At 27.8% G+C, this 18,210-nt stretch overlaps 1 protein-coding gene across 2 annotated transcripts; it reads right to left on the reverse strand.

The window, feature by feature from the left end:
- Nucleotides 1-14,091: 14,091 nt before the first annotated feature.
- Nucleotides 14,092-16,293, reverse strand: ICK5 (Cyclin-dependent kinase inhibitor family protein). 2 transcript variants are annotated; one of them, XM_090313693.1, is made up of 4 exons: nt 15,655-16,293; nt 15,181-15,230; nt 14,835-15,014; nt 14,092-14,695 (listed from the first exon to the last, which is right to left on the reverse strand). In XM_090313693.1, exons 1-4 carry the CDS (start codon nt 16,009-16,011, stop codon nt 14,626-14,628), a joined length of 657 nt encoding a protein of 218 aa, XP_090169819.1. In that variant the 5' UTR covers nt 16,012-16,293; the 3' UTR covers nt 14,092-14,625. The 2 variants fall into 2 exon arrangements, with proteins under 2 accessions (XP_090169819.1, XP_038888351.1); XM_039032423.2 differs by having other exon boundaries at nt 15,181-15,236; nt 15,655-16,292.
- Between the last annotated feature and the right edge of the window lie 1,917 nt (nt 16,294-18,210).

Below are 18,210 nucleotides of genomic sequence, written 5' to 3' on the forward strand. Positions count from 1 at the left end.
ATAGAGAGCTCTGGAGTTTGATTTGAATTTAAACCGGGCTGATAAAGGCCGAAGTTCAGCTCTATAACAAGTGAACAGTGAAGACGACGAAGTGGATTGGGCCTGGACCTGGGCTTAATGGGCTCTACACCTTGCTATTGGAAGCCCATTTACTTTTGACTTATTTGGAAAGCCCATGGGATTGATTGGATGGAAAAATTTAGGCTATTTAACGACCAACGGCCCTTTAGTAACTATTTTCTTTTTTGTTTTTGAAAGTTATGTCTATTCTCTCTCTATTTCTTACAATTATTTAATTACAATTTTTAGTCAAATTCAAAAAATAAAATAGATTTTTAAAAATTACTTATTTTTAGTTTTCAAATTTTGGCTTGATTTTCAAACCATTGGTAAGAAGTAGATAAATAAGAAATTTAGAAGTGAAATTAGTGTTTATAGGCTTAATTTTCAAAAAAAAAAAATCAAAAAACTGAAATAAACATTAGCTTTTAGTTTTCTATTTTTGGAAATTATGTTTGTTTTCTTACCATTTTTTTACTATGACTTTTATCTTTCCTAACTAAATACTTGAATTTTAATTAAATTTGAAAAACAAAAACTATTTTTTTCAATTTTCAAATAAAAAAACCAATAGGTGAAAGTAATGTTTATAAGCTTAATTTTTAAAATTAAAAAACTAAAACCCAAATAGTTATTAGACAGGGTCTTAGTTTTTTTTAAAAAAAAAATTTGAAAATCAAGCTTATAAATACTACTAGAACTTTAAGTTTGAATATGTTTGGATTCACTTGAGAAAAAAATATTTTTTTAAAAAAAAAAACTTATTTTTATTTAAACACTTTTGATAAAAACTTATTCAAATACATTTTAATGGTTGTCAAACAATTCAGTTTCTTCAAAATGACTTATTTTTAAATTAAACACTTGAAAATATATTCTAAATACATCATTTCTTTATTACACAATCTAACTTTTTATAAGTATTTACAAAAACCAAACTATTTTCAATAACTTATGTTTTTTAAATTTGACTGAGAATTCATATATTCGTTTAGGAAGGAAAAAGACCATTCTAAATATTCAGCATAAAACAAGTACAAATTTCAAGCGACTAAAAATCAGATGGTTATTAAATGATTATCAAAAGAAACTTTAATAATTTGTTTTGATAGATTACCAAAAGTATCTAATATTTTGATCCAGTAGATATAAATTTTAATTTCATATCCAGTGGATCTCTAAATTTTCAATTTTATATCTAATACATCTACAAGTTTTAAAATTTTTAAGAATTAAAAATTATTAAAAATGTGTTCCGTTTGGTAACCATTTTGTTTTTTAAAATTAAGCCTATGGACACTACTTTCACCTCTAAATTTATTCTTTTGTTATCTATTTTCACCAATGGTTTAAAAAACCAAGTCAAATTTTGAAAATTAAAAAAGTAGCTTTCAAAAAGTTGTTTTTGGTTTTGAAATTTGGCTGAGAATTCAACCGTTTTATTTAAGAAAAATACAAATCATGGTAAGAAATACGGATGAAATATGTTTAATTTTAAAGAAATAAAATAAAAAATAAAATAGTTACAAAACGAGGTCAAAATAATTCATATTAAAGTGAAACTTAGAGAATAATTTTAAATTAATTAAACTAAACAATACTTTGGAGTAAGAAATTTTAAACCAACCGTTAAGGTCTCGTTTGATAACTATTTTATTTTTTGTTTTTGTTTTTAAAAATTAAGTCTATGACACTACTTTCACCTCTAAATTTCTTAATTTGTTATCTATTTTTCCCCAATGGTTTAAAAAACCAAGCCAAATTTTAAAAACTAAAAAAGCAACTTTCAAAAAGTTGTTTTGTTTTTTGAATTAGATTAAGAATTCAACTATTATACTTAAGAAATATACAAATCATAATAATAAATATAGATAAAATAGGCTTAATTATTTAAAAAAAAAGAAAAAAATAAATGATTATCAAACTGACCTAAACAAAATTAATTTAAAATTTAAAATTTAAACAACGAAATAGCACCAACCTCAAAGTTCCGGCCTAAATTTCAACCTGCAGAAGACAAATTCTCCAAAAAAAAATTTAGTATCATTTCGGCATAAAAGAAACTTTTGGCCATAATGAGGTGAGTAAAATCTAGTAAATTGTTTAGATTAACATTTTTTTTCTCTTTACAATAAAAAGAATAGCTCAAAAATTTAAATATCCCCAAATGGGCAAATTGAATATTTATTTATTGCCATCAAGAACCTAGTTGAGTGGTTAAATGCATATAATGTCTTTGAAGCTAGAGCTACTAAAAAGTATTTTTTAGTCCCTAAATCTTAGATCTTATTTTCTTTTATTTCTTCTTGAATTTAGTATCCATTAGGTATAGATTATTGATATTGAAAATGACTTTTGGACTTAGGCCTATAATAAAATCAAAGCTTACATCAAAAGTTAAAAAATGAAAAGGTGAAAATGTGGTAGTGGTAAAAGTATCACTTTTCTTACGTGTATATTGTTGTTGTTTGTTTGATCAAAAGGGTGGATTTGGGTCATCGTTCTTGCATGATAAATAAATAAATTTTAAATACTTATCTGTTTAATTTTTTAATCTGATTTTGTTAAAATAAATCAACCGTTTGAATATTAAATGAGATTCATTATTTTGACAATTTTTTTCCATATTATGCCCGTTTTTCTTCTTATTCAACCCTAGTTGTTTTTGCATTCATCTTCTTCATAAACCTAGACCAATAAAATTATGATTTTTTCATCTTCTCTTCATTTGTTTTAAGTATTCTTTTTTTAATTCCAATCATTTTTCGACGAATGCATACCTGAAATTAGAAGTTGTGTTAACCTTAAGAGCAACCGACACTAGCAATTAGTATCGAGATTGTGTCATAATTACTTTTAGGACGGTGATTCTTCCACGGTATAGCTACTTTTCGATATCTATTTTTACAGTTAATTTTTATAAATATATAGATTAAAACGGGGCCTTCACTATATCCGTCCTGAATGATAAAAAGGGTAAACTTTTCCTTAAATTATTATAAAAATAAATAAATAAATAACGGTTGTGCCATGAAAATTATTATTTTGTCCCCTTTTTTAAAAAAAATCGTTTCAATTTATTCAGGGACCAGAATTTATTCATTCCACATGTCGTTCAACAATTCGATTATGTAAAATAAACATTAAACAATAGCAATAGCAATATAATATAAAAATTAAAAATGTGATTGATCTTTTCTAAAAAAAAAATGTGATTGAATTTTCCATTAGAAAAAAATGTGATTGATTTTTTTAAACTAAATTTATAACTGCAACTATTCCATTTGTAACGTTGGATCTCATAATTTCAAGGTTGTTTTCAAATAAAGAAAAATAAATCGATTTATTTATCGATATAGCAAAATATTATTTTTCAGTGGTAAAAGTCTATCACGATATATCACGACTAGATGTGACATTTTTACTTTACTTAAAAATGTTTTCAGCAATTTTACTATTTAAAATAACTCTAAGTTAAATTTAAACAAAAAAATTAAATTTAAACAAAAAATATGATTGGAGTTAGGCTTAAAGTTTATAGATCAACTATTTTACAACCATCTAAATTAATAATTAGTTTTTGGAATTTTCTCCTTTTTCTTCCTTGTGCATTTTTCCTCAATTCCTCATTGTTAAGGTAACATATTTATCCCTTGTAAATAAAGTATCATATTATTAAATATAAAAAAAAAAAAACACAAATATATCCTTACAAGTTCATAAATTAATTAAATATATAGATATATAAAAAAAATGGAATATGAGTTATGGAATTCAAAAATTGCTTGACAAATTTGTATAATCTTGGATTTGACTCTTTTCTATAATCATCCAATTGCTTGACGTGTGTGCTGGTGTGTATCAACATAAAACATTGTTTTTTAGTATATGATTAATTTCTACAATAATCTATGGAAGATATGTCAACTCGAGCACGACTTAAGATGACAAATATCGTCTTAAAGATAGATGATTTGATCTCCTACCCACCCTGCAATTGTTGAACTAATATATAATTGTTTTTAATTAGGTCATATAGAATAGGTAGATTGGACCCTATGGGTGACATGTTCGATCTTTTTTTTTCTAGTACAACAACTGTGGGGGTGGGGATTAAACCTCCGACCTCTAGAGATAGAGCGCATGTCAATACTACTAAGTTAAGCTCACTTTGGCATATCCGAATTATTATCATATACACGAGGTTAATCAAACTTAACTGCTTAAATATAATTTAAAAGTAAATTGTTGCTACTAGGTTATACATAAAAATGTGAAGAGTCAACGCTACTAGTTTCTTCAAATAATATACTTTAGAAATACTTTAAATATAAATTAACTAATTAAGATATTAATAACTTTTTTTAATCGAAGATGCGAGTCTCTACATTTATTTTGTGGAGCATGCTAGCAATGTTCTACATCGACTAGATAACAATAAGATTGGAACAAATAATTTGAAAAAGTTATTATATTTTCAACACATTTGAATTTGAATTATAATACTACTATAAAACCAAAGTAATTTGACAAAGTAGAAACAAGAGTATTGGTTGACAACAAAATGGGTGACATTATCACAAATCCCAATTCTTTATTTTATTAAAATTATGTGTGTTTTTCAAGTTTCTGACTCCACATTTTCAAACAATTCTCTTTCTCATTATTTTAGGTTTTATTTGATGTAAAGTATTATTGCTTTAATAATGAGTAGAATTACTATTAGATCCTTATCATTGAGTATAGTTCAATGAATAAATATTTATTATTTTGTATGATTTGGAAGATAAATATTTTGCTCTATGATAAAATGTAAAGTATTATTAATCTTTCTTCAAGTATTTAATATCTTGATCAAAGTGAATTTAATTAAGTGATATTGACATATATTTCGATTTAAGAGATCGGGATTTAATTTCCCACTCCTGCAATTGTTATGTTGAAAAAAAGTGTTTAATATCTTGATGGTCATAAGTTATTAAGTTAATTAGTAGCTTTAAATAATAGGTCCTATCTCTAGCATAAAAAATTGAAAACGAAAAACCTAAGGATGAAAATTATCAAAATTTAGGACAGTAGCCACTTATTGTGAGCAATTTTCGAGTCAAATTTTTGTTTCCTTGTGTCGGCATACGTGTGAAATCTAGCTTGGATTGTACCTCTCTTTGATAAACTCCTTCGTGGAATCAATAAATTACTCAACTCATAATTTGTATAGCCAACCTACTTCAGCAAATTCTACATGTTTGATCATAGAGTAGTATAGTTTCGTTTCAAGTAATGGCTTGTCACATGATATTATAATTGAGGTTGGGTTGAGAAGAAGAAGAAAATGACATTGTAAGGGAGATGTGGGTCATAAGGTTGGCAATGGGGTTGGGGTGGAGCGGAGGAGGGTTCCCGGTCCCCACAGGGATCTTACCCTCATCCCCACCTCCTTCCCCGCTTTCAAAACGGGTTCCCACGGGGACCCATTCCCCATTTTCTATTTTGTTGTTTTAGATTGAGCTAAATTAAATACTACGTCAAATGTAAAAAGTTAAATACCTAATATATATATAGGGGTGGGGTAGGGGACGGGGAGCTTAAGGGGTTCCCGATTTGACCCCATCTCTGGTCAAATCGGAGATTTCCAATCCGATCGGGTCCACCCCTACAAGGAATTGTCAATCTTAGTGGATCAACAATTCTGTACCATAAATTAATTTTCAATATGAGTTTGCTTGATAATTTGGTGGAATAGAAGCATCTATGAGAACAAGATATAATAATCTTTCCTAAAAATGAGGAAAAGATATAACAAGCTACAGGATTTAAAATTGAACCATCTAAATAAATCTGAGTAAATCTAATAACTATGTCAAGTGTGAAAGTGTCTCATCACCTACATTATTGACTTATCTAAAATTTATTTAATAGATATGTCAAATCAATATTCTATTAATAATGTTATTCGGGAGAAACAAAATTAAGTGAAAGTTTATGAATTAATAAATATTTTTAATATTTAGGGATTAGATAAAACAGAATTGAAAGTTTAAGAATTTGTAAAGCATTTTTTCAAGTTCTGAATGTTTCATACACAAACGGATCATAAGTTCATATAATCAATTTTTTTTTTAAAAAAAAATGAAATTTGAAATTTAGCTAAAATCCCAAATTTGTTTATTTAAGAAACAATAGTAAAAAAATTGAAATCATTTTCATAAAAATAAATAAATAAATAAATAATTGAATTTGTTGTCAGACTATACCTTAAAATTTTTTATTTTTATTTTTATTTCTAGTTTTGCTCGTTTCTTACAACATCTTTACTATATATCTCATCTTTTCTATTTAAACGCATTTGAACTGTTAGCTAACTTTAAAAAACAAACCTTCTTAATTTTTTTTTTAAATATCAATTAGGTTATATCAATTTAAACCTTAAACTAATAATTATATCAATATAAATCTTAACTTTGTAGGTTGTATCAATTTAGACCCTGAACTTTGAGAGTCGTATCCATTTAAATCCCAAACGAATAATTGTATCAATTTAAAATTTAATTTTCTTATAAATATATCAATTTATACCATCAACATTCATAAGTGCATTCAAATAAAACATAATGGAGGGTTTAAATTGATAATGTGATGAAAGTTTAGGGTTTAAATTTATATACTTATAAAAGTTCAGGATTTAAATTGATATAATAATTAGTTTGGGATTTAAAATTGATACAACCTCTACAATTCTGGGTTTAAATTGGTACCGTTATTAGTTTAGAGCTTAAATTGATATAACTCCAAAGTTTAGGGATATAAATTTATATTTACCTTTTTTTTTCAAACCTACTTAACTTTAGAAAAACATTTCTAAGAAGTAGATAATAAAACAAATAAATCAATAGATAAAAATAGTGTCTAAGAGTTCGAACATTCAAAAGTAAAAAATAAAAACTCAAATAGTTATTCAATGAAACTTTAAGTTTGAGTTTTCATTTTTTTTTCTTTAAATGTGTTTATATTGCTCCAATTTATATACCATAACTTCAGATGAATTTGTAGCCAATTTCTCTATTTGTTAACCCTTTTATTTAAGAAACAAAAACAAAAATCAAGACTTTTTTAAATAAAATACTTTTTTTTCTTATTATAAAAATTGAAATAGGAAAATTTTCACAAATAGAAAAGTTAAACTATTTATATAAATAGTTAAAAGAAAAAAAAAACATTGATAGAGACGGATGGATTTCTATCGACATCTATCACATAGTATCAATATAAATTTCTATCAATTTCTATTATTGAGAGATATTGACGGACATCTATTAGCATCTATCAATCTATATTAAAAAAGAATAATTTTACTATTTTGTATAAATAATTTCATTTGTTTTTTTATTTTTAAAAATCTCCCTTAATTTAATGGATTTTCTTTTCCCTCTCCAACATACCATATAATATAGGTCGATTTTTGTTGATAATGCATATAGTATAAGAAATTATGTCCCTTTTACAATTAACAAATGAAACATTTTGTCAAAGATAATGCTGGCCATTTTTTTCTGTTGGTCCCACTGTCAGTAATATGATCAATATTTGAAATTAGCCCTCTAATGATGAATCATTGGTTGGCATATATGTTTTTTTTTATAAAAAAAAAAAAAAAAACAGAAAATTCATACTTTTATAAAAAAAAAAAAAAAAAAAAAAAGGAAAATTTCTTCATGATTCTTAAATATTGTTGAACTATAATCATAACCATCGCTAATCAAACTCGATTTGATTAACTATAAACAAACATAAAAAATAAGTTAGATGTAACTCAATTGATTAATTTATATGATTAGAAGATCGACTAAATTCTAAGCGCACATATATTGAACTGCATTAAAGAATAAAAAAAAACTAAAAACTAAAACTATAGCATTATTAATTGAATTATAAATTTACTTCCTAAACTTTGAATTTTTATTTATATTTAGTTATTGAAATTTCAAAATATAAATTTAGTTGTTGTTTTAATTTTTTAAAAATTTACAAATTTGTTAGACAAACTTACATTTAATAAATCAATGATTTTTTAAATTTGTCAAGAACCTATAAAAAAAAAAACAAAATTACATGCTCAATGACTGATTTTACAATTTAATATGAAATATAGGATAAGTTGGACACTTTTGATCCTTCGATTTTTTTTTTTTTTTAAAGCTCATAGATGCACACAAGACCTGCATCGTTGAAAGTTAATTTAAAATAGATATTTGTTAACAACTTTTAAGGTTATAATCTATACGTGGTTGTTTGTGCCCCCAACTTCAAGTGAGTAGACTGAGCTGTTTACTTTATATTTAGAACTTCAATTATAATAATCAGTGTTTTAAACTATTATAACCTACGATTACTTATAATATTACCATTTCAAATTCCTCTTTGTTACAGTTTCCTACTCTTTCTATCTTTTTCTCTTTGCTGCAATGTTTAGTGTTTATTTATTAGACTAAAATAGTATGCATTCCAAATACAGACTATTATAATCAGCTCTTAGCATGTCCTAAATGTCTCTACATGATTTGAATTTCAGAAACCAGTTTTTAGGTTAAAAAACACTTTTGGTCTCTGAACTTTCATAAAAGTAACAATCTAGATCATCGACTTTGATTTGTAACACTTTAATCCTACTTTCAAATTTGTAACAATTTAGTCCCTATTGTAAAAATTAGAGTTAAGATTTAATAAGATTTATAGCATAAATAAATCAATAAACTAATTAGAGACTCAATATTTTTATAAAAATCCAAAGTCTACATCATAAAATAATAAAAATTGACACTAAAGAAAGAGTCATTTTCATTGCTACCGTGCTGCCGCTGAAATTAAGTCTGCTTGTCTAGGCCTAGATCTTGGTACCAGTTCATAAATCGTGAACCTATTAACGAAGCGAATTCAATGAAGCAACAACTGGTACCATAGAGAAGAGTCATAAATTGGATCTAATTTTGATAGATAAATTTGTTTGTATTAGAGACTAAATTGTAATGAATTTAAAAGTATAAAGATTAAATTGTTATAAAATTAAAAATATAAAGACTAAATCGTTACAAACCAAAATTAAATGATTAAATTGTTACTTTTATGAAAATTCGGAATGAGAGTTATTTTTTAACCTTTTCTTTTAAGGTATATATTGAAGTGGGGTAATGATAGTTAGTTCGGTGAAGAGTGTATGATTATAATTTTTTTTTTTATTTTTTTATTTTTATATATATGTATATATATAGTTGGGTGAAAGAGTGAGGAAAAAGAAAAGGGTGAGGAAGAAGGATGAGAGAGAACCATTGGAAGGAAGGAACCAACCTCCTTCATTAAAATGTAACATTCTCTCTCCCAATCTCACTTTCTCTCCCCTCTTTTATTTTATCTATTTTTAAGTTTATCGTTTAAATACTACTTTGTTCCTTTATCCTCTTGATTTTAATTCTTTTCTTTTTTTCCCCTTAGAATATAGGTTTTAATTCTTATTAGTTCTGTATTTCATATTTTGTCCGAATATTTTTAACTTTTGTTTATTTTAGTCCTTAAATTTTTAAAAATCTGTCATTTTAGTCCATTCATTTTTTTTTCATATTTAAGGAACCAAAATAGTTACTTTTAAAAGTTCAAGAACCAAAATGAATCAAAGTTGTAAATACAATGATCATAATGAATGTTTTGAAAGTATAAAAATCAAAATGAACTAAAGTTTTTTCTTTTTTTTAATAAAAAAATGAAATTGAAAGTATAAGAATAAAATGAATATTCTTTAAAATACATATCATGGTTTCCTTCGAAATTCACTTCTTCCCTCTATCGTGGTCAAATCTAATGTTAAGGAAATAGGAAAACAAATAAATAGTTGCTTGTCAAATTTTACGAATGTAATCAATGAACTCATCTTTGTTGTTTTGTCCTTGTGAGGATGGGTCGTTATATAATATTTAAGAAGAAGTTGGATTGCTAAATTTTTTAATTAGATCGGTGAGATGTTATTATTAGTGACTTTTTATTTTCGTTATTCTAGAACCAAAACAAAAAATATAATGGATCAAAATGAGTATTTAAATCTTGATTTTTATATAATTTTGATATTTGATTTAATATATATATATAAAAAAAAAGAGAGGGAAGAAAAAGGAATAATTATTAGGGAAAGAAGGGGGGGCAGCAGATCCAAAGCAAAGGGTGCTGGGAAGACCCCCACACCACTCCACGTGCATCCCTCTTTCCTCCATCATTCCCATTCCCTTCTTCCCTATTTTTCCACCCCATCATTTTTAACTATTTCCCCTTTTTTCTTTTCTTGTGTTCTTTTTTGGTTTTGGTAAAAGATTGGAGGGAATTTTGAATATTAACTTAAAATTTCAATAGTGTTTGCTATACGACCTAAAATAATATATTTTGAATTTTGGGCCCATTTTATGTTATTGAAAAAATATCAAAATAATACTAAGGACAGAAAATAATCATAGCTCAACTAACATCAAACATGTATTATCAATTTCGAGATTAGGAGTTCAATCCTCTAACCCCATATACTGTCAAAAAGAAATTAAGATGTTGAATTAATAATTGTATCAATTTATAATCTCATTAGAGTTTGAATTGATTTGAATGCTCATCGGGATGAAATGTAAAAAGAAAAGAGATTGCAAAATATCTATTTGAGAGTAGGTCGAGGGTGTTGCACCCTCGATGCCTCTAATTATTGGCTTTTACCTAATAAAACTCTTGTGGGATCCAACTATTCTAGAGAAACTTCGGATCGGAGGGAACCGGCTACTAGACGGTTCAATTAGAATGAGATGAAAATCTCATATACTAGTTTCGTGGTGACTTATTTATGAGTTTATCATCAATCAATTTGAAGTGAGGCAGTGAGAGGCTTAATTGAAAAATGTTGAACATTAACTAGTAAAATAAATTGACAAATAGTCCAATAGTAAGTAATTAAACATGTATTTACTTTAACCTAAATAAAATATCTGGTTTGACTTCGATAATTTGTTTAAATAATCAGTTTATGGGAATTAAACAATAAACAATTTGATGTTGCTTGAAAATGTTCAATATGTGCATATATAAAAAACTGCAACAAAGAAAACTAAATACAGCTATAGAAAAGATGCTTACAATTCAAGAATGATTGTTAAAAATAATAAAAAATACAATGAAATGAAAATAAGCTGGAAAACGCCCTCTCACCCAACTTCGAGATTCATCGATTTGGTCCCAAAACTATCAAAACCATCCAAATGATAAATTTAGTTATAGTTACTAAACGGGACCTCATATTTTGAAATTTTAAACGTTTTATAAATGTGCTATACACAAAATAAAAAAATGGGTGGTTCCATTATATTCAAATTTATATACATCAATAATTTTTCAGAATCTTCAAATTTGTCATTATATTTTTAAAATATCAAATAAACAAAAACTTTGAACAAATTAAAAAACTACCTCTAAAATATAGTAAGGTTGCAATTACACCATTAAACTTTCATTTATAGAAATTGGACAATTAAACTTTTACAAAAGTTAAAATTGAACCTCTAAAGGATAAAAGTTGCAAACTCAAATTCGTACCATTGTTACAATTTCTACATGTAATTTCGAAGGTCGTATAAGTTCGATAGCTCAATTTTTACAATTGAAAATTTAAGAATATAATTGCAACTATATCCATTTTTTTTTTTTTTTTATAATTTGCCCAACCTATAATTTAACTTGATATTTAGTTTAAACTAGATTTTTTGTGGTTCATATTTCGCAATCATTGTGAACATGGTTGCAATAAAGTTATGATTGAACACCAAATTTAATGACCATAAAAACGCATTTACAAGTAAGAGAGATTATCTGATTTCACAGTAGAGAGAGAGAGAAAAAAGAATTCTGAATTGGAATGAATAAGCAAGAAAAAAGCGAACAAATGTGCTTTGGAAACTTGAAAAGATAAATGCGTCTTCTTAGTTTGTTTATGATTTGACATGTGTAACACCACAATCCAAATTCTGCCAATTTCATTATCCACCCTGTAAAGTAAGCTGCTTTGGTGTATATTAAAATGAAAATTATAAAACAGTAATAAATACTTACTACAATTAATTTGAGCCCCTTAAATCTTATCTTATATTACTACAGAAAATCTTTTTTAAAAAATCATTTTACTTTCAAACTAATCTAACATGTCTGCAAATTTAGGGAATGTTGCAAAGTTTTTTATTTTATTTTATTTTATATATTTTTTTATATTGGGATTCTGAAATCCAAATAACCCACCCACACATGGATAATAGTAAATAGTAACCCAAATTTTAATAAATTATAAAAAAAACCAAAGAAACTCTAGAATTTTGACTTGGATTAAAATACACACTTTTGATCCATAAATTTCGCCAATTTAGTTTCAACCATTTAATTTCTATATTTTCAAATTTACTACAATTTAGTTTTTTTTATCATAGAAAAGCTCTTCAAAACTAAGTGTTAATTTATAGTGACTTAAAACTTTATAAAACAAATTTAATCCCGATTATTTATCAATATACATATATAAAAGATTTCATTAAATCAAAATAATATTTTTACAAATTATAAAATACAGTTACTAAAGGGCTACTCAATAAAATTCAAGTAATAAACTTTTATAAGTGTAACCATTTTGTTTTTTGTTTTTGTTTTTATTATGAGACTATTTTCATCTCCATTTTTTTTTTCATTTGTTATCTACTTTTTATCAATGAATTAAAGAATCAAGCCAAATGAATTCAACCATTATTGTTAAGAAAAATGCAAATCATTATAAGAAATATATATAGATGATACAGATTTAATTTTTAAAAATAAAAATAAAAAAACAAAATGGTTAACGAACGAGATCTTAGTTTTTTATTTTTTATTTTTTGAAAATTAAGCCTATAAACACCACTTCCAACTCTAAATTTCTTAATTTGTTATCTAATTTTTACTAATGGTTTAAAAACCAAGGCAAAATTTGAAAATTATAAAAAGTAGCTTTTAAAAACTTGATTTTTTTTTTTTTGAAATTTGGAAAGAAATTCGACTAAGAAATGGAGAGGAAATAAATTTAATTTTCAAAAATAAAAAATAAAAAACAAAATTGTTAGAGCAGTGTCAATTGAGTAGATTTTTTTTTTCAAAAAATCATTGCTATTTTTTTAAAAAAAAATGACTTATTTTTAAAATTAAATCAAACACACCCTAAATTAAATTGAATTAAATTGTTAACGTTCAAGGACGAAACATTTGTGCTTTCTAGCCTATGAGAATTAATGCAAACTATTTCATCCTTTGCTAAGTTTTCTATCATGGAATATGATACTTCATAAGAAAAAATACCCACTCTTTACACCTCACTTATACCTCCTCCTCTCTCACAACTTAAAAAGATGTAAAAGGATGAGAGTTTTGACTCCCTAATTTTAATATAAGGGCAAAAATAATATTTTCATTTAAACATTTGATATCAAAAGAATAGACAATTACCCAAATCAACACCACAAGAAACTTTTGGGTCAGCAATAAAAGTTATTTTAGGAAAAAATTTGATCCAGTATAAAAGAATATTAATATAAGATGATAATAACATATTTCATTATCTAAGTAAGCTTAAATGCAAAACAATTCCACAAATGTAACACAATCATAGGTGACAAAAGAAGGTGACAAAAGAAGTTCCAGTTACTGTAAAAGAGTGAAAATTTTGGCCCCAAAGCTTAGATTTTGAAAGAGAAAAATTTTGCATAAGGACAAAGAATTTGTTTACCTTTCACCATTTTGTGTTGAAGGGGATGATGAACCAAATTAACCCTCTGAATGGTCCCCAAAGAATTGCTTGCTCTTTTCTTCTTCTTGCTTCTTTGTTCTTCATCAAGGTAGCTTAAGCTAAGAGAATCATATCCTGTTTTTACTCTGAAAGAATATTCCACAAACAGCATTCAGATCTTAACAGCACATCCAATCCATAACAAAAAATTTCAGAAATATGCAAAAGGAGGGAATTACACGTTTTCCCCCCGCTTTTTTCCCCTTTTTTTGTGCTTGACAAGAAAATAAGCATTCAAACAAAACAAACTTTTCTTACACAAAACGCAAGCTCCAAAAGTGACAAAAGAAAGAAAGAAACAAACAAACAAAGGGGAACACTGTGATGAACATGGCCAACATTTGTCGTAAATTAAAGGTGAGAATTACAGAAATCTGTGCTTAATTATGGATGAAATGACACAAAACACAGCTTTGGGAGTTCCTGAAAGAAAATGATAAAAAGAACGGCGGCGGTGGTTTAATTTGCGGCTTGCGGCTTACGGCGGCGGGTTCTATGGATGTGTGTGTGTGCAGTGTGTGTGTATACTGAAAAGATTTAGTTTCGGAGGATCCTTTTATGGAGTTGAAAGCTGTACAAAAAGAAGAAATTAACAGAGTGTTTTCTTCCAAAAGGAAAGAGTTCGATATTTATGGAAAATTATGTGAAGGAAATCGGAGAAATCCAGATTCCGTAGGAGGTTAGCTGGTTTTTCATGGCTTCAGACGAATCCACTGGTATCGGCCTTCCAATGGTACATCCATGATTATATCGAAGTTGTACCTGTACAAAAGAGGAAAAGAAATCATTCAAAGTCGGAGGAAGAAGAAGAAGACGAAGTTGAAAGTTAGTTAGGTTCATGTTTGGCTAAAGGGCGCCGAATCAGAGATGACTATCATGCGCGTGGAAAAATTGTACTCACTTCTCTGAGAAACGCTTCTGTTCGTACTTCTCAGCCTCGGCGAAGAAATCTTCAATCTCAGAGATCGGTGGCGTCTTCATCGGACGATCCGTTGGCTTCTGTTTTTCAGTCAAGAAGTTAGTTGCCGGAGAATCCATTTCGTCGGAATCTCCTAGGAGATTGCTCGTTGGAGTGCTCTCTCTGAAGAGATTCTCAAATTATTAGTATCGAAACTAAAATTAGTGGAAAAACAAAGAAACAGAAATTAAACATTAAACGGAGTGAGAACTGGCGAAAGAGAAGACGAAGCGTTTCAGAATCCGTTTCGTTAGGGGAAATTAAAGGAAGATCGTAAAGTGCAATGCACCTTTGAATGCCGTTAACACGAATCGACTCTACGGTTTCGAAGCTCTTGGTCTGCAGCTATGGCGCATTGAAGATAGATGTCAATAAATACGATCGAAAATCGATACATAAACAAATTCTAAACAAACATCTTGTAGAAACATTCGCAATAAGGAGTAGAATCGAATTCAATAAAACGACGAAGGGCCAAACGAATCATGAACTGTTCATCACTGAAATTTTTTGCAGGAAAAAGTTACCGGTAATATGAAGAACAATTCATCTAAAATTTCAATTTCAACGGAAAAAATTAGAGTTACATGATTTATGAACCGATTAAATTTAATAATACTTTCTCTTCTACTTTTCCGTTTTCTCGCTAACCAAAAACAGAGACTCAAAATTAGATTCCAAATTCCAAACAAACAGAAGAAAAAAAAAACTAATCACAAGCGAAGAAGAAAGTACACTCCTCAATCAAGAGTTCAAAATTCACCTCTAGATCTTCGAATTTCACGGCGTCCTTCACGGCGGTGGCCTTCCCGCAGTCGTTACTGAAGCTACAAGAAACCGGAAACTCATCCTCTGAAAAAGTATGACTCATCTCACCTCCAGAAACAATGCCAAGAGAATTCTTCTTCTCCAAACGCGACAGAGACGTCGTCGCATTCTCCAACCACAAACAACGATCGCCGAGGTCAGACTGAGACGCCGACGGCCGCAAACTCTCCGACGAACCGGCAATTCTCATTCTCTTAGACATGCAACCTGCATTATTCGCCGCCGTCATCACCACAACGCGCTTGCAATCACCCATCGCCGTCTCCACCTCCAGCTCGAACTCTGCTTTCATGGCCGCTCCAAAACCATTTTTAGAGAGAGAAAAAGAGAAACAAAACTAGAGCGAGAGAAAGCGTAATAATAAGAGATCCGAGAGGAAGACGGGGAAGTAGTTGCCGCTTAATATGGTTACCGGCGACGGCGACGGAGAACCGGCGATCTTGTTTCAACGGTTGAGATTCGTCAATCTTCGAAGCGGCAATTTTACTTTGTTTATTGCTTCTAACGAAGTCGTTGCGAAGATTTTGGGCAGCTTTTGGAAATACGAATCCTCCAACTTCATAATCATAACAATTTCAATCTTTTTTTTAAAAAAGGTAATTTTATTGATTAAAATTTAAATTTAAAGATAAAATAAAATAATGTTAAATTTAGCTTGTAAGACAAGAAGTAATCAAAGTCTTTTCTAATTATGTTATAATTAGTTTCTTTTAAGATTTAAATAGGTTTTTATACTTTTAACTGGACCCCGTTTTAGTCGTATACTTTGTCATTTCGCTTCTTATAGTTTCAATTTTAATTCATTTTGGTCTTTGTATATTTAAAATGTTCGTTTTGACCATTGGATTTTCAAAAGTAACCATCTTGGTCCATTATTTTTATTTTTACTTCACTTTTAAGAGGTCAAAATAGTTCGTATTTGAATGTTCAAGTACCAAAATAACTAAAAGTTAATAGTACAAGAATTAAAATGAACATTTTGAAAGTTCAGGTACCAAAATGAACAAAAATTGAAAGTATAGGATCAAAACGAACCTCTTAAAAGTACATAAACCAAAATGAACAAAAGCCAAAAATACAAAAACCAATACAGTATTTAAAGCTTTCTTTAAACTAAGGTGAGTTTTTTGAGATGAGATATTTGAATGGATTTAGAAGAACTACTTGTGATTAGAAAAATCTTTGAATCTTCAATATTTTTCCAAATATGGAAAAGAATTGTGAGTTATTTCATTATATTAATATAATGTATAAGGTTTTAAGTAAATTAGAATAAAAATATGAAGTACTTAAAAATAATTCAATTGTTAAAGACCTTGTAAATTATGTCAAATGCTAGACGCTCATGTCTTGAAGGGATAATATTAATTTTTACTCTAAACTTGTCAGATTGTATCAGATCCTAAACTTTTAATTTCATCAATTTTGATCCTTGGTTCAATTCCAACCAATTTATTCACTAATTTTTTAAATTAAAAATGTAATTTTTTTTTTCATAAACTCGTTACTTTCAATAGAATAATGTCTTATACAAAAATAAGCTTGACTAAAGTGCATATTAACTATTAAGCAAGTAGAATACATTTTTAAGCCTTTAATTTAAAAAATAAATCATGTTGTTTTTCTTAAAAAAATTGTCTATTTCACTTCAACTCCTTTCCTGTAGAAGATGAAGGTCTATTGAAAACAACCCTCACTACAAGAATTCTTGGCTCAACCGACATTAAAGATAGTGTTATTAAAGCCCTTTAATGTCGGTTTTAAACCAACATTGAAGAGGGTGTACAATGTCGATTTAAAACCGATATTAAAGACCTTTTATAACATGATCTTCAATGTCGGTTGTCAACCAACATTAAAGGCCATAATTATTGTCCATTTTTTCAATTATTGTCTATTTTTTGTAAATACCATGTCTGTTTTTTTTTTTTTCCAATTATTGTCCGTGTATTCGATATAATTATTTCCAATCCATTTTAATGTCGGTCACAAAGTTAAAAACGACATGTCCCTAAAACCAAGGTAATCAACCTGTATATGCACAAAATAAATTCTTAATTGCTTTCACAAATCCATAATAATAAGGTACAAAAGAGGAATTGGAAATGATAATTTAACTCTAAAACCAAGGTAATCAACACTTGTTGTCATTATATAGTGTTTTCCAAATAGTCTTTCAATTGCTCCTTCGTTATGTTTTCTCGACCATCCATCACAGATTTAATCTAAACCAAAAGCATGACTTCCTGCAAGCAGAGAAAAATGAGCAAACAATATATAATAAGAACTTATAAAAACATATTAAAGAATGTTGCACATCAGGAAAATATGTCATCTGTTCTTCAATGTTGCAAATCTCCACAAACTTAATATATAATTCACTAGGCTGCAGAGATTAGCTTTTGCTTGGGGAATTCTGCACATCTTCACGAACATATTAAATGCTTGGGGAAGCCTACAATCCACACATTCATTAGCTTTTGCTCTATAT

This window comes from Benincasa hispida, chromosome 5 (genome assembly GCF_027475165.1).
Source record: "Benincasa hispida cultivar pf3 chromosome 5, pf3_genome.v1.1, whole genome shotgun sequence".
Taxonomy (NCBI): domain Eukaryota; kingdom Viridiplantae; phylum Streptophyta; class Magnoliopsida; order Cucurbitales; family Cucurbitaceae; genus Benincasa; species Benincasa hispida.

Excerpts from the sequence above, each read along its gene's own strand:
- ICK5 (XM_039032423.2), bottom strand. The coding sequence starts at position 16,011 with ATGAAAGCAGAGTTCGAGCTGGAGGTGGAGACGGCGATGGGTGATTGC. Across the intron at positions 15,237-15,654 it reads TGAAATTCGAAGATCTAGAG|CTGCAGACCAAGAGCTTCGA; the intron begins GTGAATTTTGAA and ends AATGCGCCATAG. Across the intron at positions 15,015-15,180 it reads CGTGTTAACGGCATTCAAAG|AGAGAGCACTCCAACGAGCA; the intron begins GTGCATTGCACT and ends GAATCTCTTCAG.